Source organism: Bufo bufo, chromosome 10 (genome assembly GCF_905171765.1).
Source record: "Bufo bufo chromosome 10, aBufBuf1.1, whole genome shotgun sequence".
NCBI lineage: Eukaryota > Metazoa > Chordata > Amphibia > Anura > Bufonidae > Bufo > Bufo bufo.
Window position 1 is genome coordinate 97,260,245 of NC_053398.1, and position 26,685 is coordinate 97,286,929.

The 26,685-nt window shown below is 47.9% G+C and overlaps 1 protein-coding gene across 2 annotated transcripts in view; it reads left to right on the plus strand.

The window, feature by feature from the left end:
- Nucleotides 1-26,685, plus strand: part of LOC120980140 (transmembrane protein 272-like) — a 170,120-nt gene that overhangs the window by 20,655 nt on the left and 122,780 nt on the right. For both annotated transcript variants that reach the window (XR_005774475.1, XM_040409029.1), the window contains exon 4: nucleotides 10,327-10,386. Coding sequence is in view for 1 of the 2 variants with exons in the window: in XM_040409029.1 (XP_040264963.1) it covers nucleotides 10,327-10,386 (60 nt within the window). In the remaining variant the exon portion in view is untranslated. The remainder of the gene's footprint in view (nucleotides 1-10,326; nucleotides 10,387-26,685) is intronic.

Consider the following 26,685-nt stretch of genomic DNA (forward strand, 5'->3'; position numbering starts at 1 on the left):
CACCAAGCTCTTAATATCTGCTGTGGATTTCGTTATAATCACTCTCTCACTGAGCCTTCTCTCAAAGCCCCTGTCTCTTTGTCACAGACTCTTCATCTCAAGGGTTCTGCCCACTGATATGTATGTTCTCTCTAAATTACGTCCTGTAGGCAATATCACTACCGGACAACCAGACCATTCCATAGGCCCACTCCACATTAACTCACTTGTTGAACAGTATCCCATCCTTGGTCCTGACTCACAATGGCCCCTGCTACACCATTCCTCCCACTGTCTACTTCCGGATTATACTACCAGACAACACGCATAGTCTGCAGGCACCTACTATAGCACCTCTCAAGTCCTTCATGTAACTGATGTCCGGATGTAAAGCGCTTACATCACAGCCATGACCAGACCCAGATATAGTCTCCACTGGGTTTGAGCACAGTAGCGCTCACCCCAGTACTGGTTCCTTCACCAGGCTGACTTTCCCCACAGCTCCAGAAGACTCCCTATAGCTAACCATACTTCAGTTATCACCACTTCCATGACATCCCACACAAAACTTTTCTAGTTCCACCTCCACTACAGCCAAACATAGCCACCAGACCTCTAATGGTCACTTTACTAGTTCACTATTCACTTCTTTACATGCTCCAGGCCAAGCTTCCAAGTTTGGCAAAGCTGCCAAATTGATTTCCTCTGCGAACTTGATCACTCTACACAGACGACCTCCTCTACTTACAGTCAGAACCTTTGCAGCTGCAGCTTAAAGGGGTTGTCTCGCTTCAGCAAATGGCATTTATCATGTAGAGAACGTGAATACAAGGCACTTACTAATGAAATGTGATTGTCCATATTGCCTCCTTTGCTGGCTGGATTCATTTTTACATCACATTATACACTGCTATTTTCCATGGTTATGACTACCCTACAATCCATCAGTGGTGGCCGTGCTTACACACTGTAGGAAAAAAAGCCAGCCTATGCTCACCCCTGTGGTCCCAGCCACCAGAGAGGCCAGCACTTTTTCCTATAGTGTACAAGCACGATCACTGCTGTTGGATTGCAGGGTGGTCGTAACCATGGAAATGAGCAGTGTATAATGTGATGCAAAATGAATCCAGCCAGCAAAGGAGACAATATGGAGAACCACAGTAAGTGCCATGTATTAGCTTTTTCTACATAAACATCACTTGCTGAAGTGATATAACCCCTTTAAAGTCTTCCTGCAGAAGAACAAGCTGGCTTCCTAAGGCAACTAGGTATTAGTCTACTACTTGCACAGACCAACAGCACTCAGGCATAGTACTGTACATGGATCGTCCACACCTCCCCCGATTGGCAATATACTTTCTCATATGGACTCTCCTTTGAGCTCTCCTCACAGCATAGTGATATTGTTGGCATCACCATGTTCTGTCCCCAGAGACCAGGTTTACCCTGGGCCTAGCTAGTCCTTCGTACCTCCCCTGCAATAATATAACACACATTATACAAATGAATAAACATTTCAGGCAAATTGAAGATAATGAGCCATACCTACTAATATAAGTCTCTGCAACCAGCACTCTGCCCTGCCTTTATGCTGGATGTTGAATAAGGCATTGGTGTACATTTTGGCCAAAGCGTTATAAGCCACTCACCACGTCAAGGTCGCCTCTATGAGTGGTCCCTAATAGAGTTGAGCGAACACCTGGATGTTTGGGTTCGAGAAGTTCGGCCGAACTTCCCGGAAATGTTCGGGTTCGGGATCCGAACTCGACCCGAACTTTGCCCTGAACCCCATTGAAGTCAATGGGGACCCGAACTTTTCGGCACTAAAAAGGCTATAAAATAGCCCAGAAAAGGGCTAGAGGGCTGCAAAAGGCAGCAAAATGTAGGTAAATCCCCTGCAAACAAATGTGGATAGGGAAATGAATTAAAATAAAAATAAAATAAATTAAAATTAACCAATATCAATTGGAGAGAGGTCTCATGGCAGAGAATCAGGCTTCCTGTCATAGCAGAGAATCAGGCTTCACGTCACCCACCACTGGAACAGGCCATTGTCAGATATTTAGGCCCCGGCACCCAGACAGAGGAGAGAGGTCCCATAGCAGAGAATCAGGCTTCATGTCATAGCAGAGAATCAGGCTTCAAGTCATAGCAGAGAATCAGGCTTCATGTCATAGCAGAGAATCAGGCTTCACGTCACCCACCACTGGAACAGGCCATTGTCAGATATTTAGGCCCCGGCACCCAGACAGAGGAGAGAGGTCCCATAGCAGAGAATCAGGCTTCATGTCATAGCAGAGAATCAGGCTTCAAGTCATAGCAGAGAATCAGGATTCATAGCATAGCAGAGAATCAGACTTCACGTCACCCGCCACTGGAACAGGCCATTGTCAGATATTTAGGCCACGGCACCCAGACAGAGGAGAGAGGTCCCATAGCAGAGAATCAGGCTTCATGTCACCCACCACTGGAACAGGCCATTGTCAGATATTTTTAGGCCCCGGCACCCAGACAGAGGAGAGAGGTCCCATAGCAAAGAATCAGGCTTCATGTCATAGCAGAGAATCAGGCTTCATGTCATAGCAGAGAATCAGGCTTCACGTCACCCACCACTGGAACAGGCCATTGTCAGATATTTCGGCCCTGGCACCCAGACAGAGGAGAGAGGTCCCATAGCAGAGAATCAGGCTTCATGTCATAGCAGAGAATCAGGCTTCACGTCACCCACCACTGGAACAGGCCATTGTCAGATATTTTTAGGCCCCGACACCCAGACAGAGGAGAGAGGTCCCATAGCAGAGAATCAGGCTTCATGTCATAGCAGAGAATCAGGCTTCATGTCACCCAACACTGGAACAGGCCATTGTCAGATATTTTTAGGCCCCGGCACCCAGACAGAGGAGAGAGGTCCCATAGCAGAGAATCAGGCTTCATGTCATAGCAGAGAATCAGGCTTCATGTCACCCAACACTGGAACAGGCCACTGTCACATATTTTTAGGCCCCGGCACCCAGACAGAGGAGAGAGGTCTCATAGCAGAGATTCAGGCTTCATGTCATAGCAGAGAATCAGGCTTCATGTCACCCAACACTGGAACAGGCCACTGTCAGATATTTTTAGGCCCCGGCACCCAGACAGAGGAGAGGTTCATTCAACTTTGGGTTGCCCCGCAAAATAATGGTAAAATGAAAATAAAAAAAGGATTGAATGAGGAAGTGCCCTGGAGTGCAATAATATATGGTTAAGGGGAGGTAGTTATAAATGTCTAATCTGCACAAAGGATGGACAGGTCCTGTGGGATCCATGTTTGGTTCATTTTTATGAACGTCAGCTTGTCCACATTGGCTGTAGACAGGCGGCTGCGTTTGTCTGTAATGACGCCCCCTGCCGTGCTGAATACACGTTCAGACAAAACGCTGGCCGCCGGGCAGGCCAGCACCTCCAAGACATAAAAGGCTAGCTCTGGCCACGTGGACAATTTGGAGGCCCAGAAGTTGAATGGGGCCGAACCATCAGTCAGTACGTGGAGGGGTGTGCACACGTACTGTTCCACCATGTTAGTGAAATGTTGCCTCCTGCTAACACGTTCCGTATCAGGTGGTGGTGCAGTTAGCTGTGGCGTGTTGCCAAAACTTTTCCACATCTCTGCCATGCTAACCCTGCCCTTAGAGGAGCTGGCCGTGACACAGCTGCGTTGGTGACCTCTTGCTCCTCCTCTGCCTTCGCCGTGGACTTCCACTTGTTCCCCTGTGACATTTGGGAATGCTCTCAGTAGCGCGTCTACCAACGTGCGCTTGTACTCGCGCATCTTCCTATCACGCTCCAGTGCAGGAAGTAAGGTGGGCACATTGTCTTTGTACCGGGGATCCAGCAGGGTGGCAACCCAGTAGTCCGCACACGTTAAAATGTGGGCAACTCTGCTGTCATTGCGCAGGCACTGCAGCATGTAGTTGCTCATGTGTGCCAGGCTGCCCAGAGGTAAGGACAAGCTGTCCTCTGTGGGAGGCGTATCGTCATCGTCCTGCGTTTCCCCCCAGCCACGCACCAGTGATGGGCCCGAGCTGCGTTGGGTGCCACCCCGCTGTGAACATGCTTCATCCTCATCCTCCTCCACCTCCTCCTCATCCTCGTCATCCTCGTCCTCCAGTAGTGGGCCCTGTCTGGCCACATTTGTACCTGGCCTCTGCTGTTGCAAAAAACCTTCCTCTGAGTCACTTCGAAGAGACTGGCCTGAAAGTGCTAAAAATGACCCCTCTTCCTCCTCCTCCTGGGCCACCTCCTCTTCCATCATCGCCCTAAGTGTTTTCTCAAGGAGACATAGAAGTGGTATTGTAACGCTGATAACGGCGTCATCGCCACTGGCCATGTTGGTGGAGTACTCGAAACAGCGCAACAGGGCACACAGGTCTCGCATGGAGGCCCAGTCATTGGTGGTGAAGTGGTGCTGTTCCGCAGTGCGACTGACCCCTTGCGTGCTGCAGCTGAAACTCCACTATGGCCTGCTGCTGCTCGCACAGTCTGTCCAGCATGTGCAAAGTGGAGTTCCACCTGGTGGGCACGTCGCATATGAGGCGGTGAGCGGGAAGGCCGAAGTTACGCTGTAGCGCAGACAGGCGAGCAGCGGCAGGATGTGAATGCCAGAAGCGCGCACAGACGGCCCACACTTTATGCAGCAGCTCTGACATGTCGGGGTAGTTGTGAATGAACTTCTGCACCACCAAATTCAGCACATGCGCCAGGCAAGGGATGTGCGTCAAACCGGCTAGTCCCAGAGCTGCAACGAGATTTCGCCCATTATCGCACACCACCAGGCCGAGCTTGAGGCTCACCGGCAGCAACCACTCGTCGGTCTGTTGTTCTATACCCCGCCACAACTCCTGTGCGGTGTGGGGCCTGTCCCCCAAACATATGAGTTTCAAAATGGCCTGCTGACGTTTACCCCGGGCTGTGCTGAAGTTGGTGGTGAAGGTGTGTGGCTGACTGGATGAGCAGGTGGAAGAAGAGGAGGAGGAAGCCGAGTAGGAGGAGGAGGCAACAGGAGGCAAAGAATGTTGCCCTGCGATCCTTGGCGGCGGAAGGACATGCGCCAAACAGCTCTCCGCCTGGGGCCCAGCCGCCACTACATTTACCCATTGTGCAGTTAGGGAGATATAGCGTCCCTGGCCGTGCTTACTGGTCCACGTATCTGTGGTTAGGTGGACCTTGCCACAGATGGCGTTGCGCAGTGCACACTTGATTTTATCGGATACTTGGTTGTGCAGGGAAGGCACGGCTCTCTTGGAGAAGTAGTGGCGGCTGGGAACAACATATTGTGGGACAGCAAGCGACATGAGCTGTTTGAAGCTGTCTGTGTCCACCAGCCTGAAAGACAGCATTTCATAGGCCAGTAGTTTAGAAATGCTGGCATTTAGGGCCAGGGATCGAGGGTGGCTAGGTGGGAATTTACGCTTTCTCTCAAATGTTTGTGAGATGGAGAGCTGAACGCTGCCGTGTGACATGGTTGAGATGCTTGGTGACGCAGGTGGTGGTGTTGGTGGTACATCCTCTGTTTGCTGGGCGGCAGGTGCCAACGTTCCTCCAGAGGCGGAGGAAGAGGCCGAGGCGGCGGCAGCAGCAGAAGAGGTAGCAGGGGGAGCCTGAGTGAGTTCCTTGTTTTTAAGGTGTTTACTCCACTGCAGTTCATGCTTTGCATGCAGGTGCCTGCTCATGCAGGTTGTGCTAAGGTTCAGAACGTTAATGCCTCGCTTCAGGCTCTGATGGCACAGCGTGCAAACCACTCGGGTCTTGTCGTTAGCACATTGTTTGAAGAACTGCCACGCCAGGGAACTCCTTGAAGCTGCCTTTGGGGTGCTCGGTCCCAGATGGCGGTGGCCAGTAGCAGACGGACTCTCTTGGCGGCGGTTGTTCTGCTTTTGCCCACTGCTCCCTCTTTTGCTACGCTGTTGGCTCGGTCTCACCACTGCCTCTTCCTCCGAATTCTGAAAGTCAGTGGCACGACCTTCATTCCATGTAGGGTCTAGGACCTCATCGTCCCCTGCATCGTCGCCCACCCAGTCTTCCTCCCTGACCTCCTGTTCAGTCTGCACACTGCAGAAAGACGCAGCAGTTGGCACCTGTGTTTTGTCATCATCAGAGACGTGCTGAGGTGGTATTCCCATGTCCTCATCAGGAAACATAAGTGGTTGTGCGTTAGTGCATTCTATCTCTTCCACCCCTGGGGAAGGGCTAGGTGGATGCCCTTGGGAAACCCTGCCAGCAGAGTCTTCAAACAGCATAAGAGACTGCTGCATAACTTGAGGCTCAGACAGTTTCCCTGATATGCATGGGGGTGATGTGACAGACTGATGGGCTTGGATTTCAGGCGCCATCTGTGCGCTTTCTGCAGAAGACTGGGTGGGAGATAATGTGAACGTGCTGGATCCACTGTCGGCCACCCAGTTGACTAATGCCTGTACCTGCTCAGGCCTTACCATCCTTAGAACGGCATTGGGCCCCACCAAATATCGCTGTAAATTCTGCTGGCTACTGGGACCTGAGGTAGTTGGTTCACTAGGACGTGTGGCTGTGGCAGAACGGCCACATCCTCTCCCAGCACCAGAGGGTCCACTAACACCACCACGACCATGTCCGCGTCCGCGTCCCTTACTAGATGTTTTTCTCATTGTTACCGTTCACCACAATAAGAAAAATATTATTTGGCCCAATGTATTGAATTCAAATTCAGGCCTTTTTTTACAGGCACCTAACACTATCTGGCTATCTATTTAGGTACCATATTACACTAATACAGGCACAGCAGTAACGACAGATTTAGCTGAATATAAATTGTAGGCCTAGTATTTAGGCGCTGGATGACAGGTATCCCTTTTACGGACAGAATTAGACTTGGAAATGCACGGTACCGTGTGAAGTTATTGAGGATGACCCTATCCGCACCTTCAATCTAATATACCCTTTTATGAATAGATTTAACCTTGGCCTGATAGAGCAGAAACCACTAATTTAGGGAATTGCTAAGTTGGGAATTGTATTCAACCCAGAACAAAAACTGTGCTTCGGCAGACAGCAGACAGTATTACAATTGGCTAGCCACAGCTGAAACACCAGATTTAGGGTACTGCTATTTTGGCAATTGTATTTTACCCCTCAATAAAATAGCAAGCACAGCCAAGCCCCTGATGTAGGATATAGCAAAAAAAAACAACACACTATTGATGGTTAAAAATGGACTTGGTGGCAGCTTGTGCTGGCGCACCACAAGACACAAAATGGCCGCCGATCACCCCAGAAAAAAGTGACTGAAAAACGCTCTGGGCAGCCTTAAAACAGTGAGCAATTGAATAGCAGAGGTTGTATGATACACAGCTGTATATCGATCACTTCAGTAAATAAATCCCTGCCTAATCTCGCCCTAACAGCAGCAGCTGCATCCTCTCCCTACACTAATCAGAGAAGAGTGACGTGCGGCGCTACGTGACTCCAGCTTAAATAGAGGCTAGGTCACATGCTGCACTGGCCAATCACAGCCATGCCAATAGTAGGCATGGCTGTGATGGCCTCTTGGGGCAAGTAGTATGACGCTTGTTGATTGGCTGCTTTGCAGCCTTTCAAAAAGCGCCAAGAAAGCGCCAAACACCGAACCCGAACCCAGACTTTTACGAAAATGTTCGGGTTCGGGTCCGTGTCACGGACACCCCAAAATTCGGTACGAACCCGAACTATACAGTTCGGATTCGCTGATCCCTAGTCCCTAACACTAGTACCTACCTGTTATGGGCCATGATAGCCACACAAAGTCCAGGGAGCGCAGGTACAGCATGCATGCCAGGCACATTCTGCTTTTAACCCCGTCCGGTGCCGTGACAGCTTTCATCGGATCCAGGGATGCAAGTACCAACATGCATGCTGAGCCCACTATATTCTTCTCCTGGAGCCAAATGGCTACTGGTAGGCACTGTAAAAGCAGACTCAGTTTTATACTGACTTTAAAACCAGCCTCCAGGGCAGACTAACTGGTCAGGTGTGCATGGCTGCATGGAGATCGCCACGCCTCCAATATATACTACAAAGAAAAAATGTGGGGGATTCAGTCAGCACAACCCTGTATGCAGGTGCACATCGCTATGGCGAAATACATATACAAACGCAAAAACACAAATGCAATAGCACTCTGCAACCAGCACTCTGCCCTGCCTCTATGCTGGATGTTGAATGAGGCATTGGTGTACATTTTGGCCAAAGCGTAATAAGCCACTCACCACGTCAAGGTCGCCTCTATGAGTGGTCCCTAACACTAGTACCTACCTGTTATGGGCCATGATAGCCACACAAAGTCCAGGGAGCGCAGGTACAGCATGCATGCCAGGCACACTCTGCTTTTAACCCCGTCCGGTGCCGTGACAGCTATCATCGGATCCAGGGATGCAAGTACCAACATGCATGCTGAGCCCATTATATACTTCTCCTGGAGCCAAATGGCTACTGGTAGGCACTGTAAAAGCAGACTCAGTTTTATACTGACTTTAAAACCAGCCTCCAGGGCATACTAACTGGTCAGGTGTGCATGACTGCATGGAGATTGCCACGCCTTCAATATATACTACAAAGAAAAAATGTGGGGGATTCAGTCAGCACAACCCTGTATGCAGGTGCACAACACTATGGCGAAATACATATACAAATGCAAAAACACAAATGCAATAGCACTCTGCAACCAGCACTCTGCCCTGCCTCTATGCTGGATGTTGAATGAGGGATTGGTGTACATTTTGGCCAAAGCGTAATAAGCCACTCACCACGTCAAGGTCGCCTCTATGAGTGGTCCCTAACACTAGTACTTACCTGTTGTGGGCCATGATAGCCACACAAAGTCCAGGGAGCGCAGGTACAGCATGCATGCCAGGCACACTCTGCTTTTAACCCCGTCCGGTGCCGTGACAGCTATCAGCTTGTGTGGCTATCATGGCCCATAACAGGTAGGTACTAGTGTTAGGGACCACTCATAGAGGCGACCTTGATGTGGTGAGTGGCTTATAACGCTTTGGCCAAAATGTACACCAATGCCTCATTCAACATCCAGCATAGAGGCAGGGCAGAGTGCTGGTTGCAGAGTGCTATTGCATTTGTGTTTTTGCGTTTGTATATGTATTTCGCCATAGCGATGTGCACCTGCATACAGGGTTGTGCTGACTGAATCCCCCACATTTCTACTAATATAAGTGCACATAGATTTTGGAATAAATTGTACCAAAATGTGGTGTAATTTGGGGCAATTTGGTGCATCTAGGTTTAGAGAAATTATCTGTGCCTATACTAACAAGCACAGTAGGCAGGAAACATGCACACAGTAAGCCCTGACTGGACCCCAGCCAGTTTTCCCTGCCTACTTGCAGTGCAACTGATCGACGTTCCCTGTATTGCTAAGTGCCAGACAAACACACACATACAGATGAGAAAACACAAAATGTGGTCAGGAATGGGCCAGAACCGGACAGACAATACAGTATCAAATCAGAAGACAGAGGGTAGTCAGAAAAGTCAAGCCGAGGTCAGTACCAGACGGGAGTCACAGTACCAAATCACGAGGCAGAGGGTGGTCAAAGGCAAGCCAAGGTCAAAACAAATAGCAATCCAGTATGCACAGAACGGAACCGGGAGCACATCAAGGGCGTAAAACCTATAACTGGCAAGGGTGTATTGCCAGCAAGTGATTTAAGTAGAGCTCCGAGTCCCTGGATCAGAACCGATAGGTCCAGGGACTCAGCGCCCCATTGGATCAGAAAACCAGTTCCCTTACGATAGCCAGGCTGAGAAAGATCAATGATCAAACACACCTGAACCCTCAATAGCTTAATATTCCCTTCAGGGTGCATGCGCTGTGTGGAAGAAACAGAGTGTGCTCTCCATATCTATGTATGTGCTCACGTTACCAGGGGGTCTTGCTAGACAGTGCATCACAGGAGGTGCCGCACCCGGCACCGCGTCTCACACAGTGCTGTCGCGCCATAACTCCAGAGAGCGTCGCTGGAGCCCGGACAGGTAAGTTGGTGACAGTGCCATAATGAGAAGAGGCTTCATGGAAATGGCTGTGGCCTAGTAAGCTGCATTTTAAACACTCGATGATTGCTGATTGACTTTTGTTTCGTTAATTGGCGCTTGTTATTGTCCTGGCATCGGCCTGACATCAGGATTCTTGCTGTTTACATTTGGGACCAGGTTTCCCCCATATTACTGTTTAAAGAAACAGCAGGCAAAAATGTGCTCATCTCTATTCATAGTTATATCAACTGAAATATCAATGGATTCATAGTTTGATTTTGTATCAAAAATTCTTTTTTTTCTTTTAAGGATTTCGAGTATTTATTTTGTTGCTGTGGTCGGGATTAAGCACTGCCATGATAACAATAGGTAACGTATGAAACACAATATCATTGTTCATGGGCTTTTTTAAATGTGTCGGGATAACAGTAGTGTATCGAACTGTATTGAGAATAAAAAAAGCTTTTTTGGTGTTCTTTTACCTATGACACAGTTAGTGGTTTCTTCAGTATCAGAGAATTCCCAGCTGCCTTTATGAAGCCTGTAGTATATAGGGTCTAGGGGAGTAGCCTTAGGGGATGCAGTGGTAGCAGTTGCAACTGCAACGGCCTGGTGCTAGCATCTGGGGTATCCCTTGCCCATTAGGAAGTTTCTACGAAATATGTTCCTCTTATAGAGCAAGTAAATGTGACGCCAGTTGCAGTAAAGCAACGAGGACAAGGAGTCCCCTTTGTAGATGGTAATGTTGGTACCCAGGGTAGGATTGCCAGAGTGGTGTGGAGTGGCCTACAACTGCCACAGACAGACAGGAGCAACTGCCACAAACGGAAAACAGGAAACAGGAAGTGGTGCACCAACATAACATCCATAACAGTTCTATACACGTGTCACAGTGTTACTACCTAGATATCTGTGGATCCCAGATGTGATGTGGTCCGAAGCAAGTGCAAAAAGGGTAGTTGAACTTGGATGATGAACAAGTGGAATAAATGGAGTCCAGACTGTGAACACAGCTTTACTTGGCATAAACGGTAATCCAAACAGTTTCCAAACGGTTTCTTGATCATCAGCAGGTATTGGCTTAACTTTTGCAGGAAAATACTTCTCTGCAACAATCTCAGCTCTGCTATGCTTGGCTGGCTTAGATAGGAACTTTTCTCTTGTGCTGGAACTTAGTTTAGCTGTCTGTAGTCTCTTACTTTAATTCTAGGAACTTCTTGTCCTGGCATTGGAGTATCTCAAGCTCCAGCTTCAGCTTGGATGAACGCAATGAAAGCCCAGGAGGGGACAAGCAACCATGTAGACTTCAGAGGCAGGGCCTCTGGGCCTAGCGGAGCAGGCAGCGCTCTGCTAGCTGACACACATCTCCCTAAGGCCGCATGCACACGACCGTGGTGTGTTTTGCGGTCCGCAAATCGCAGATCCGCAAAACACAGATGGCGTCCGTGCGCGTTCCGCAATTTGTGGAACGGCACAGACAGCCTTTACATATACAGTCAGGTTCATAAATATTTGGACATCGACACAATTCTAACATTTTTGGCTCTATACACAACCACAATGGATTTTAAATGAAACTAACAAGATGTGCTTTAACTGCAGACTGTCAGCTTTAATTTGAGGGTATTTACATCCAAATCAGGTGAACGGTGTAGGAATTATAACAGTTTGCATATGTGCCTCCCACTTGTTAAGGGACCAAAAGTAATGGGACAATTGGCTTCTCAGCTGTTCCATGGCCAGGTGTGTGTTATTCCCTCATTATCCCAATCACAATGAGCCGATAAAAGGTCCAGAGTTCATTTCAAGTGTGCTATTTGCATTTGGAATCTGTTGTTGTCAACTCGCAAGATGAGATCCAAAGAGCTGTCACTATCAGTGAAGCAAGCCATAATTAGGCTGAAAAAACAAAACAAACCCATCAGAGAGATAGCAAAACTATTAGGCGTGGCCAAAACAACATTCTTAAAAAGAAGGAACACACCGGTAAGCTCAGCAACACCAAAAGACCCGGAAGACCACGGAAAACAACTGTGGTGGATGACCGAAGAATTCTTTCCCTGGTGAAGAAAACACCCTTCACAACAGTTGGCCAGATCAAGAACACTCTCCAGGAGGTAGGTGTATGTGTGTCAAAGTCAACAATCAAGAAAAGACTTCACCAGAGTGAATACAGAGGGTTCACCACAAGATGTAAACCATTGGTGAGCCTCAAAAACAGGAAGGCCAGATTAGAGTTTGCCAAACAACATCTAAAAAAGCCTTCACAGTTCTGGAACAACATCCTATGGACAGATGAGACCAAGATCAACTTGTACCAGAGTGATGGGAAGAGAAGAGTATGGAGAAGGAAAGGAACTGCTCATGATCCTAAGCGTACCACCTCATCAGTGAAGCATGATGGTGGTAGTGTCATGGCGTGGGCATGTATGGCTGCCAATGGAACTGGTTCTCTTGTATTTATTGATGATGTGACTGCTGACAAAAGCAGCAGGATGAATTCTAAAGTGTTTCGGGCAATATTATCTGCTCATATTCAGCCGAATGCTTCAGAACTCATTGGATGGCGCTTCACAGAGCAGATGGACAATGACCCAAAGCATACTGCAAAGCTACCAAAGAGTTTTTTAAGGGAAAAAAGTGGAATGTTATGCAATGGCCAAGTCAATCACCTGACCTGAATCCGATTCAGCATGCATTTCGCTTGCTGAAGACAAAACTGAAGGGAAAATGCCCCAAGAACAAGCAGGAACTGAAGACAGTTGCAGTAGAGGCCTGGCAGAGCATCACCAGGGATGAAACCCAGCGTCTGGTGATGTCTATGCGTTCCAGACTTCAGGCTGTAATTGACTGCAAAGGATTTGCATCCAAGTATTAAAAAGTGAAAGTTTGATTTATGATTATTATTCTGTCCCATTACTTTTGGTCCCTTAACAAGTGGGAGGCACATATGCAAACTGTTGTAATTGCTACACCGTTCACCTGATTTGGATGTAAATACCCTCAAATTAAAGCTGACAGTTTGCAGTTAAAGCACATCTTGTTTGTTTCATTTCAAATCCATTGTGGTGGTGTATAGAGACAAAAATGTTAGAATTGTATCGACATCCCAATATTTATGGACCTGACTAACTGCCTATTCTTGTCCGCAAAGCGCGGACAAGAATAGGACATGTTATATTTTTTTTCCGGGGCCACGGAACGGAGCAACGGATGCGGACAGCACACGGAGTGCTGTCCGCATCTTTTGCGGCCCCATTGAAGTGAATAGGTCCGCATCCGAGCTGCCAAAATGGCGGCTCGGAATCGGACCAAAACAACGGCCGTGTGCATGAGGCCTAAGGAGGGTGGACTAGACAATGACTTCTAACTAACTAACTCCTCCTCCCTCTCTAGAGAGGGCTGGAAGGGAACAAGGAGGTTCCTCTCCAGGGAAGCTAACACTGCCAATGTTTCCACCATCTGCTGTTAGACCAGGCAATTACATAAACATAACCAGTTTCAGGAATAAATATGCACATTATTAGGTGATGACATAAAATACCTTAGATGTTATACATTAGCACACAGGAGGCGGTAGCAAGGTGCAAAAAAGAAGTGGTAATCGCACTCCGGGACATTACACAACCATGCTTTGATGCCTGAGGGGTTCAGACTCCAGAGATCTCATGTCCACATAAAGCCTCATTCACACAGCAATGATCCACGGACGTGTGCTGTACATCCATGTTGCATCCATGCTTCACTGATCATTAGGAAAAGATGCTTTGAAAATTATTTTTCAGCTGTTTAGTGTCAGTGAAATATGGATGGCACACGGACATCAAAAAACGGACACACAGACCCAACACGGATTCTTCACAGACAGCTTCATGGATGCTTAACTGACCACCTTCTCACGGATTTGAGAACAGACACCGACATGTGAATGAGGCATAGGGCTCACGCACACGACCGTATGTATTTTGCAGTCCGCAAAACACGGATATGCAAAAAAAACAGATGATGTCCATGTGCATTCCGTATTTTGCGGAACGGAACAGCTGGCCCCTAATAGAACAGTCCTATCCTTGTCCGTAATGCATATTTTTTTGCAGAACGGACATATGAAAACGGAATGCACATAGAGCAACTTCTGTTTTTTTTTTGCAAACCCATTGAAATGAAAGGTTCCGAATACGGTCCACAAAAAACGGAACAGACACGGAAAGAAAATACGTTTTTCCTGTGCATGAGCCCTTAAGAAGACTAGTATAATAAATGGCATATGGCAGGCGTGGGGTCCTCTTTGCCAGGAGCTTTGTTACGCCCAGTCCATTATTGGCTTTACTAATCACCACAGTGCCAAAGTACAGCAAGCACAACAAGTCAGATTTTAGACAACCAAAAACCCTGGGGCTGAGCAGTAAGCGTCTTGTGCTCTGTGTGGGATTGTTTATTATGGCAAGGTGTCAAAACTAGTTCTTCTAGTATGATTAATGAATTATACAGGGTACACCCATGTTCAAAGGAATTATACATGAAGATGACATATTTATAACACTTTAGATTTGTCACATTTTTGGGCGGGTTTCAGGAAATAGCTATCACTGTAATCCAAATGGCAATCATTTAGTCAGAGTACTAGATACACATTCCTAAAAACAAAACAAAACAAAAAACAGCTAAAATATAACATTACGTACAGTACGGACCAAAAGTTTGGACACACCTTCTCATTCGAAGAGTATTCTGTATTTTCATGACTATGAAGGCATCAAAACTATGAATTAACACATGTGGAATTATATACATAACAAACAAGTGTGAAACAACTGAAAATGTCATATTCTAGGTTCTTCAAAGTAGCCACCTTTTGCTTTGATTACTGCTTTGCACACTCTTGGCATTCTCTTGATGAGCTTCAAGAGGTAGTCCCCTGAAATGGTCTTCCAACAGTCTTGAAGGAGTTCCCAGAGATGCTTAGCACTTGTTGGCCCTTTTGCCTTTACTCTGCGGTCCAGCTCACACCAAACCATCTCGATTAGGTTCAGGTCCGGTGACTGTGGAGGCCAGGTCATCTGGCGCAGCAACCCATCACTCTCCTTTATGGTCAAATAGCCCTTACTTTCAAAGTTTTCCCAATTTTTCGGCTGACTGACTGACCTTTATTTCTTAAAGTAATGAAGCCACTCGTTTTTCTTTACTTAGCTGCTTTTTTCTTGCCATAATACAAATTCTAACAGTCTATTCAGTAGGACTATCAGCTGTGTATCCACCTGACTTCTCCTCAACGCAACTGATGGTCCCAACCCTATTTATAAGGCAAGAAATCCCACTTATTAAACCTGACAGGGCACACCTGTGAAGTGAAAACCATTTCAGGGGACTACCTCTTGAAGCTCATCAAGAGAATGCCAAGAGTGTGCAAAGCAATAATCAAAGCAAAAGGTGGCTACTTTGAAGAACCTAGAATATGACATATTTTCAGTTGTTTCACACTTGTTTGTTATGTATATAATTCCACATGTGTTAATTCATAGTTTTGATGCCTTCAGTGTGAATCTACAATTTTCATAGTCATGAAAATAAAGAAAACTCTTTGAATGAGAAGGTGTGTCCAAACTTTTGGTCTGTACTGTAAGTCAGGGCACAATGGGGTCCCGGGATCCCAATCAGATACTGATGACGTAGGATAGGTCATCAGTTAGAAAGTGTCGAAAAACCCCTTTGACTGGGGAGCAGGGAGAAGGCACTGGTGCTTGCAGTAGGGACTGATGACATATGGGCTGTATTAGACTAGCAGATGAGGCTGACAATTGTCAGGAAGGAAGCGTTCTTTCCTGACAATCACCTGCTCATCAGTGAAGGAGATCGATGCTATTACATGCAGCAATCTCCTCCTGAGTATAGGGAGGAGCGATCACTAATGCAATCACTCATCCCCATACTGACTCATTGTTTGCCATCAAATTATGATTTTTAAACCTGTTGAAACATTCCAATTGCCCGATAAACAAGTGTTTGCTCATTCATCGGGTAATCAGCGGCAGTATTACACAGGCAGATCATCGCTAAGAAACGTTCCTATGAACGCTTGCTATTGATGATGTGGCTGTCCCTCAGCCAGTGTAATACAAGCCTATCCCCGACACCTGGGAACCCCCACCAATCAGGTGTTTGAGAAGGCACTAGTGCTCCTGTGAGCACCGCAAACTCCTCGCTGTTCACCCTAGGCCAGTGACGTCACATTTATCGGTCACTTAGCCTAGGCGCAGCTCAGTCCTATTCAAGTTAATGGGGCTGAGCTGCGATACCAAGCACATCCGCTATACAATGTATGGTACTGTGCTTGGTGAGCTGCAAGAAGGTCATGGTGCCCATAGGTGCACTGGTGTCTTCTTAACAGCTGATCAGTGGGGGTCTCGGGTGTCGAACCCCCATTGATCAGATACTGATGACCTATCCAGAGGATAGTTCTTCAGTAAAAATTTGTCAGAAAACCCTTTTAACTACTTTGACAGCTCCATTTCCAGTCATTTTCTCTATTACATGCTGCAATCAATATTCATCCCTCCACCTATGGAACATAAATGGATGGGACCATATCCTTGAATAGCAAAACTGCCATACAGATAAGCTGTGCAGCCTTTTCATTCATTGGTAATGATTAGTGTTGAGCGAAGCAGAATTCGGTCTGAAGTTAAGTTCCAATAAGATGGAGACCTTTATTATTCTACTGCCAGCGTTCCAACCAATACCATCCAGTCTGCACCACTTAGGGCAGTGGTGGCGAACCTTTGGCACGGGTGCCAGAGGCGGCACTCAGAGCTCCCTCTGTGGGCACCCGCACCCTGGAAAAAGTCTATGGTGTACCAATATGCCTTAGGATTTTCATGCCATTCATCGCGCAGGGCGCACTATAAATGGCACAGGCAGCACATTGAGTGTATGCAGGCTATTATAGCTAAATGATAAAGTACATTGAAGATATACTATGATGGACTGTAGTATTCGGGTTAAATTGCCGTGTTGGCACTTTGCAATAAATAAGTGGGTTTTGGGTTACAGTTTGGACACTCAGTCTCTAAAAGGTTCGCCATCACTGCCTTAGGGGTCTAGTATTAATGATGACCATCCTCATCTTTTACTGGCTTTACCTCTTCCAAATCATTCTTCAAAGTCCCCATGTCCTAGAAAAGTCAGCAAGTTGCAGAGAGAGGAGAAGCTGGATGTTCCTGATGACATATTCCCATTCCTATAACCACCTACATATAAAATTAGCTGATATATGCGAGAGCTATACAGCTATTAAGGAGATTCGTGAGCGCCGCTGCCTTCTCCTTGCTCACCAAGCACTGCTCTGTACATTGTATTGTGGTTGGTATCACTCTCAGCCCCATTCACTTGACTGAGGCTGAGCTGCTCCTAGGCCATGTGTCACGACGGGGAGTGGGGGAAACCCTCCACCGTGCGGTGTCAGTGGGTAACGGGTAGCTGCTAGGCCAGGACGCCGGGATCAGGGAGCAGGTCACCTCCTAATGCGTCCCTGTAACGGATCTCCTAGCACCCCGACCGGGTACCTCCATTGATAAATGCTCCCAGTGCCTCCCGAGGACTCCAAGCACTCCGCTCGACACCGATACCACCACAGGAACCAGGAAAAGGAACAGCTCTTACAAGAGCTAGGAGTAATAGCCAGGGGAGTATACAAGTATAGCAATCCCCACACACATGAGACGAGGCTCTATGTTGAGTGTAAAAACAGGAACACTTTATTGAGGGCTACCCGCCCGTATTTATGCAGGTCCCCATCTGGTGTACACGCCCCTAGGGGACCAGAAGGAAAACTGTGACACAGGACAGATACGTAGCACTCAGGATACACAGACACAACACATCCCCACAATGCATCATGGTTTCCTCCTCTCTGCCCTGGAGACACCCGAGGAGCAATTCAATTATCTCTCGGGAAATCACCAATACACATGTGGGAACAACAGGACAGGAATCACCACCCAAACACACAATGTCACACCCTCACAGCAAACACAGACATTTAACATATTCCCAGATAGCTCAATTCTGAGTGCATATCATTAGGTGAATAGCACTCAGAATACACAAATACAATAAAATTAGCTATCTGGGTACCATCACATAACAAACAATACAATTACACAGACAGAGGGTTCTGTCACACACCTCAAAACCCCACATGTCCCCATATGGCTTGGATCTGAGCGCTCAGATGCCACAAACACAGTCAAATCACCATGGGGTTTAAGTTTTGCATGGGCTGATGAGAGGGCCCATAATCCTGGGGCAAGAGGCTGGCAACCAGGCCCCTCCAAAACCCAGTGGCGAGGTTGGTTTCGCCACACATCTCCCCCTCCCAGGGAAGACTAACCAGATACCTGACCTCACGCCGGTCGGTACCTGAGTTAGTCTGGCAGCCCACCCACAACCAAATACTGGACCTGTTGAATTTGGTAGCCTGTCTCTGTCCAGGGAGTCCACCAAGGTTATGTTGGTAGCTGGTACTCCCGGTCTCTGTGTTGCTCCCTGGCTTGGAGTGGAGGTTGCTTTGTGGGCAGGGATCAGTGGTACTCTGCCCTGGTGCCAGCGCTACCACGGAAGAAGCCTGGTTGGAGCCTGGTTGTTGGAGGGGGAGACCGACTGTCTCCCCTTTGGATACCCAGCTCTGCTGCTGGAGGGGGAGACCGACTGTCCCTACCCCCTGTGCTGTAAGTGCAGAGACCACGGTCCTATCTGCACTGTTGTGGGGCTTACTGTCTCCCCCTGGTGCGTTAAGCTGCCGCTGGGGAGAGGGGGTAATGAGCTCCTCTCCCATACATACTTCCAGCCGCTGGGGAGGGCGACCGACCGTCTCCGCTCCCAATACAGTGTCCTGCTGCTGGGGAAAGGAGACTGGGCTCTCTATTCCCTGCTGGACACTCTGCCGCTCGGGGACAGGACCGACTGTCTCTGCCCCCTGTAACTCCGCCTGCCGCTGGGGAATGGAGACTGTGCTCCCAATTCCCAATAAATCACACGGCCGCTGGGGAATGGAGACTGGGCTCCCAATTCCCAATAAATCACACGGCCGCTGGGGAATGGAGACTGGGCTCCCAATTCCCAATAAATCACACGGCCGCTGGGGAATGGAGACTGGGCTCCCAATTCCCTGTAAATCACCCAGCCGCTGGGGAATGGAGACTGGGCTTCCAATTCCCTGCAATTCACACTGCCAATAGGGAGAGGGGGTAACAAGCTCCTCTCCCATACATACTTGCAGCCTCTGGGGAGGGAGACCGACCGTTTCCGCTCCCAATACAGTGTCCTGTTGCTGGGGAAAGGAGACTGGGCTCTCTGTTCCCTGTAGGACACTCTGCCGCTGGGGGACAGGACTGACTGTCTCTGCCCCCTGTAACTCAGCCTGCCGCTGGGGAATGGAGACTGGGCTCCCAATTCCCAATAAATCACACGGCCGCTGGGGAATGGAGACTGGGCTCCAAATTCCCTGTAAATCACCCAGCCGCTGGGGAATGGAGACTGGGCTTCCAATTCCCTGCAATTCACACTGCCAATAGGGAGAGGGGGTAACAAGCTCCTCTCCCATACATACTTGCAGCCTCTGGGGAGGGAGACCGACCGTTTCCGCTCCCAATACAGTGTCCTGTTGCTGGGGAAAGGAGACTGGGCTCTCTGTTCCCTGTAGGACACTCTGCCGCTGGGGGACAGGACTGACTGTCTCTGCCCCCTGTAACTCAGCCTGCCGCTGGGGAATGGAGACTGGGCTCCCAATTCCCTGCAGGACTGGTGGAGAGACCTCGGTCCCATCTCCACTGGCCACCTGGGGTTCTTCCCAGTAAACATCCACAATAACCTCCCAGCTGAAGGGCTCTGGACCTGAGTCTGACTTCTTGCTGTCCTGCTGAGCCTTCCCAATGGAGTGGAAGAGATCTCTGTAGTCCTGCTCCAGTTCCCTCTCCAGGGTTGCTAGGTGAGCCAAGTCTTTCTCTACCTCATGGGGGTCATCCCAATCCTGCCTAGCCTCCCTCTCGTAGAAAATGTCCTGAAGTCTGGACTATGCAGGGCTCCCGAAGTCAGGCTCTGCAAAGGACTCCCATAACAAGCCAGGACTATCAAACTCCTCTCCCTCCGGCTTGTCATGCTCAGCTGTCCAGGGTATATACTGTGCCATATACCACCAGAGCGCCTGGTAGGCATCCTCCAGCCATAGCTCCTGCCATACCCGGTGCTCTAGTTCCTTCACCCATTCCTCCAGGGGCTGCAATCCCAGGAAGGGCATCCGCAGGGCCACTTGCTTCTGCAATCGCTGCTCCTCACTGGGGAGGCTCTCGCCTCGCTGGTATTGTACATTGTCCAGGGCCTGGTACCAGATGCCTTTCCTTAATGCATCCCGGCCATCCAGGTCTTCCTCATCGCATGCCACTGCTGGTTCCATCCTGCTGCTGTCAAGGTCGCTGTACTGGGACATGCGTTGCCCTCAAATTGTAATTCCAGGGAATGGTGTCTCCTGTAGCTGTCTTTCTGGCTGTGGGAACGATCCCGCCGCTTGCCACCAATGTAATGGATCTCCTAGCACCCCGACCGGGTACCTCCGTTGATAAATGCTCCCAGTGCCTCCCGAGGACTCCAAGCACTCCGCTCGACACCGATACCACCACAGGAACCAGGAAAAAGAACAGCTCTTACAAGAGCTAGGAGTAATAGCCAGGGGAGTATACAAGTATAGCAATCCCCACACACATGAGACGAGGCTCTATGTTGAGTGTAAAAACAGGAACACTTTATTGAGGGCTACCCGCCCGTATTTATGCAGGTCCCCATCTGGTGTACACGCCCCTAGGGGACCAGAAGGAAGACTGTGACACAGGACAGATACGTAGCACTCAGAATACACAGACACAACACATCCCCACAATGCATCATGGTTTCCTCCTTTCTGCCCTGGAGACACCCGAGGAGCAATTCAATTATCTCTCAGGACAAAGGGAAATCACCAATACACATGTGGGAACAACAGGACAGGAATCACCACCCAAACACACAATGTCACACCCTCACAGCAAACACAGACATTTAACATATTCCCAGATAGCTCAAGTCTGAGTGCATATCATTAGGTGAATAGCACTCAGAATACACAAATACAATAAAATTAGCTATCTGGGTACCATCACATAACATACAATACAATTACACAGACAGATGGTTCTGTCACACACCTCAAAACCCCACATGTCACAATATGGCTTGGATCTGAGCGCTCAGATGCCACAAACACAGTCAAATCGCCATGGGGTTTAAGTTTTGCATGGGCTGATGAGAGGGCCCATAATCCTGGGGCAAGAGGCTGGCAACCAGGCCCCTCCAAAACCCAGTGGCGAGGTTGGTTTCGCCACAGTCCCTAATTCTGACCCTGACTCCTAACCGTATGAGCCAACCCAGATGGTAGGAGGGCTCATACTCCGGAACCTCGGGGCCCTACTAACCCTCAGGAAGTCCCTGGACTAGGAGCAGGGTAAGACGACCTGTTCCTCCAGAACACGGATGAACAGGAGTCTCCACCGGCCAAGCTGCAAGGAGGGGGAAACACATACAGCATATGGAGATGGCAGGTAAGTGAAACCCACTACACACTTACCTGCCACAGACACACTGACTGGAACCCATGCACAAGTGCTGGTGTCCACACCAACATTAAGGACACAGCACACACCACAAACCACACAGGGACCCAGGACCCCCATAGCTGCAATAAACATAAGACACCATAAAAACACCTTCTATGAACACAAGGGTGGCCCTCACTGGACAGAAGGAATATGCCAGGAAGATAGCTCCAGCATACACCATGGCTGGAGTACCCCCCAGCTTCAGGCATCCAGCAGAGGCTAAATAGCCCAAGCAGCCACACCCACACACACATAAACCCAGTGTTAAAACACAAGGAAGGGAGTTAACCCTTCTAACACCAGACAAGGGGAGGAAGCCACTTAAAGGGGAAGTGCACACACAAGCATGGAAAGCTACACGTTGCCGCAGGCAACAACATGCGTGGCAACCATGTCACAGCAATCACCCAGAAGGCCGAGACACTGCCACCACATGCACACACAGCAAGACGTTGCAGCGGGCAACAGCAAGTGTAGCAACAGTGTCACAGCGCACACCATAGGCCGTGACACCATGTGACTGATGAATGTGTGATCACTTGGCCTAAGAAAAGCAGAGAGAAGGCCGCGGCACTACTACGAGCATGACTGCCTTCTCAAACAGATGATCGGAGAGGGTCTCGGGTGTTAGACCCCAAGCGATCAGATACTGATAACCTTTCCTTAGGATAGGTCATCAGTATAAAAATCTCAAAGAACCCCTTTAAATCTGCTAAACTTCACTGAGAACCAGTCATTTATGTGTAATTTTGGTACTGCTGCTAGAGGGTATAACGCAGACTGTTCGCTTGTGACTCTGTCCCTTAGAAGAGTAGCGATAATATTGGTTATTATTCAGCCACAAGAACTGTAAAACACGCAGCTACGAGACAACAATCAGCTCAACTTTATACCACAATGTTGTCGATGCAAATATTAATTTTTCACAGAACCATAAGCTAGTTTGAAACTGGACCATAGAATGCAACAATGTTCCCAAGAACACTAGCAAATTGACATCTAAATGGCTACATAAGAAAGAAAAAAATCACGGTGTGGGAATGTCAAGGCTGTAAGATCACTAAGGGTACTTTCACACTTGCGTTGTTTGATTCCGACAGGCAGTTCTGTTGCTACCAGGCAAACTGAATGCAAATGCATGTAATTTTTTCTGACTGATCAGGCATTTTTCAGACTGATAAGGATCCTGATCAGTCAGAAAAATGCCTGATCAGTCAGAAAAGTGCATTGCAATACCGGATCCGTTTTTTCCGGTGTCATCCGGCAAAACGGATCCAGTATTTATTTTTTCAAATTTTTAAAGGACTGCGCATGCGTAGACTGCAGGGACGGATCCGGCACTAATACATTCCTATGTAAAAAAATGCATTCAGGCAAGTGTTCAGTTTTTTTGGCCGCAGATAAAACCGCAGCATGCTGTGGTATTATCTCCGTTCTGAAAAGTCTAAAAGACTGAACTGAAGACATCCTGATGCATCCTGAACGGATTGCTCTCCATTTAGAATGCAAGGGGATAAAACTGATCAGTTCTTTTCCAGTATTGAGCCCCTATGACGGAACTCAGTGCCGGGAAAGAAAAACGCTAGTGTGAAAGTACCCTAAGATGCTATTGTATGATCTTAAAGGGACATTGCCATAAAAATCTCATATTAAAGATCAACATGTGACTATAATGTGTATTTTTTAAAGGTGATTCTGTAACGGGGTTCCGAAGGTGCACTCGGTCCCCCATTACCCGCAGACCTGTTGCTTAGCTTTGGAAATGAGGATCTGTGTTTGACCTCATTCCCAGGGCGGCGTTACTAGCTGGGTGGCTCCCTGCTCCTAAGTCTGCCTTGAGCGCCGAGCTGATCACTCAGTGCTTGGCTGGTTGGTCTGTCGGTCATGTGACGCTGGTCACGTCACATGACCCTCACTCCCCACTATAAATACAGGCAGCCTGCTGGCCACAGGTTGCCTGTTAATTTAGGTTCCACCTGTGATTTGGTCTTTCCTGGCTTACTTACCTCCTGCTGAATTCCTGACGATCCTCTGCCTGCTCCTTGTGTACTTTGCTGCTCTCCTGGTATTTATGACCTCGGCTTCTCCTGACAATTCTCTGCTTGCTCCCTTTGTACTTTGTAGCTTTCCTGGTATTGACTCGGTCCATTCACGTTCTGTTGTTTGTCTGTCTGTCATCCCTGCACTTATTCCAAGTTAGGGATTGCCGTCCAGTTGTCACCTGTCATTAGGACTCGCGAGGCAAGTAGGCAGGGCCAGGGGTAAGGGTGGAGCGCAGTGGTCACTTCCCTTCCCCCTGTGTGTGTACGCGACCGTTACAGATTCTTTTAGGTGGACAAAGGGACAGGTCGGACATTTACACCTATAATCTTATTCTTTTGCTCCAGTAGAAGGCAAAAAAAGCCTATGAAAGGGTCACCAATTATCCAAAATTAGAGGAAAAATTCCTTCCTGAATCCATATATCCAAACCAAAAAATCATTGGACTGACACCCCAGTTCCAGAATTTTAATATCTGTGATATAATCACTTTCAAGCATCTTGAATCTGCATAGTGTCACTGCTCGTGCAAGAATAGGCTAATTGTGAAACCTTCTTTTCTCTAGACACAGAGGATGGCATCTTGTCATGGTTAGAGTAATAGAGAATGGGGAAGAGGTAAAAAAGGGAGGGGGGGAATTGTCCTTTGTAATCAGGTACAGTAAATGGAAGGAATGTCGAGCTGACTTGAAGCTCATGACGGCGAGAGAGATCTCAATATGCATACCACCAATGTCATCAACTCTAGAGGCCATAAACAGAGCCGGGAGAGAACGAGTCCAGACTGAACAGAGGAGGATGGCGATCCAGGGATCTCCTAATATAAACCTAAGGGACAATATGTTTTCCCCAGGGTAAGCTAATCTCAACTCTGGTGTATGTGCTATATTCACGAGAACTTCCTATATGCTTTCCAGGGACCCCAAATCTTCAGGAAGGCTGAACGATAGTGAGTCTCCCAGTGGGCTAATTCCTCAAAGCGATACAATTGATCTACTTTTTCTATCCAAGCCGAAGTAGGGGGAACTGTAATTAGCATAGTGGGAAGATTGCGTTTCGAAGGGGTAAAACTGACGGATGGGCACCAGAGTAGGACTAATTTGGGATCTAGTGTGATGGATAAGGAACATATTTGGTTGATCATCTCCTTAATTTCCAACCAAAAGGCTTGGATGTGATGGCAGAACCACCAAATATGTGAAAGCAAACCCGTACCAGACCTGCATCTCCAGCACTGTTCCGATACATTGGTGTTGATACTATGAAGAAACTCCTGTGTCTTGTACCACCTGGAGAGCAGTTTGTACAGGTTTTCTTGAATTCTGATGCACCTATTAAAGCCGTGGGAGTTGGTTAGTATAAATGCTTTCTCCGGATCAGAAAGAGTGATAGAGAGTTCTTTTTCCCAGGCTTGTATAAAATGAACAGCTGGGAGTTTATATGATAAGGCCGATATGTATGAAAGGGAAAACAGATTCCTGGGAAGGGAATCTCTGTCTAACAGTTGTTAGAGCCAAGACTTAGAGTTTTGGGGATTGTGGGGTAACGAGGCTGAACTAGTATCCCTGCGGAAATCGTGCAGGTGGAAAAACGGTAATGCGCAGACTTTGGGAAGGGTTAATACGTCGTCCCAAACTAGAGACCCATCCCTCGCTTGTATGTCTTTTAAGGTAAACGATGATAATAGGGGCCAAACTCCAGAGAGCTGAGTAATTTGAGGCTGTATGTGTAACTGTAGTAAATCTAAGGGCAGGTTTGGGGACGGGAATTGAATAGTGCGGTTGTCATAGAACTCGGTCCAAACCACTAGTGCCCCTTTCAAAAGTGCAGGGTGCGTTTTTTTTCTCTTCTGAAAGGTCTGATCCCCCAAAGAATGGCTTTATCAGAAAAGGTTAACAGTGATTTTTCCATTTCCGTGCAGAGACTCACAGGGTTAGGAGATAGCTACTCCAGACATCTAGTTAGTTGCATAGCTTTATAATATAAGTGTATGTCTGGCAGACCAAAGCCTCCGAATCTCTTCTTCCTAGTCAGAGTAGTGTAGGCTATTCTAGGGGATTTGCCACCCCTTAAAAAGAAGGAGAATGCTCTACGAGTCTCCACGAAAAAGGAATTTGGTAGCCAAATGGGGAGAACTTGGAGGAGATAAAGTAATTTAGGCACTATATATACCTTAAGAAAATTTTTCCGTCTCATCTAAGAAATAAAGGGAAGTTCTACGGACTTAAGATGGGATCGAATTGATTGTAGAAGAGGGTATAATTAGGGGAAAAAAGGTTGTTCAGGTTGGCAGAGATGTAAATCCCCAAAAAGGTATGCTTTTGGAGGCCCATGTAAAGGAGGTGGTCCGTTTAAGTGAGTTAGGTATGGAGGCGGGGCATGATATATTTAAGGCCATGGACATGTTGTAATTAATTAAAAAATTTGACACATATCCAAAGTCTCGAAATATGGATATTAATCTGGGAAACGTGATTAAAGGGTTGGAGGTCATAACTAGGAGATCATCAGCGAATGCTGCGGTCAGGTGTGAATGAGCGCCTACTGTAATTCCCTGGATTGCGGGATCTTGCCTGATCTTGGAAAGCAAAGTTTCCATCACTAAAACAAATAAAGACGGTGATAATGGACAACCCTGTCGCGTGCCATTTGAGATATGAAACGGTGGTGACAAGGTGCCATTAATTTTCACCCTCGCCGATGGTGTAGAGTAGAGATAAAGACTGTCTGGATGAACTGAGAAGAGAGGCCGAAGGCAGACAGAGTCACCGCCATATATTGCCAGTTGACTCTATCAAAAGCCTTTTCTGCGTCTGTACTCAGCAAGGTTATTGGAGTATGTGTGGTTTGGGCATGAGCTATTATTCGCAACAAGCGTACCGTGTTCTCTTTTCCTTGCCGACCTTTAACGAATCCTACTTGCTCTTTGTTTATTACGGTGGGC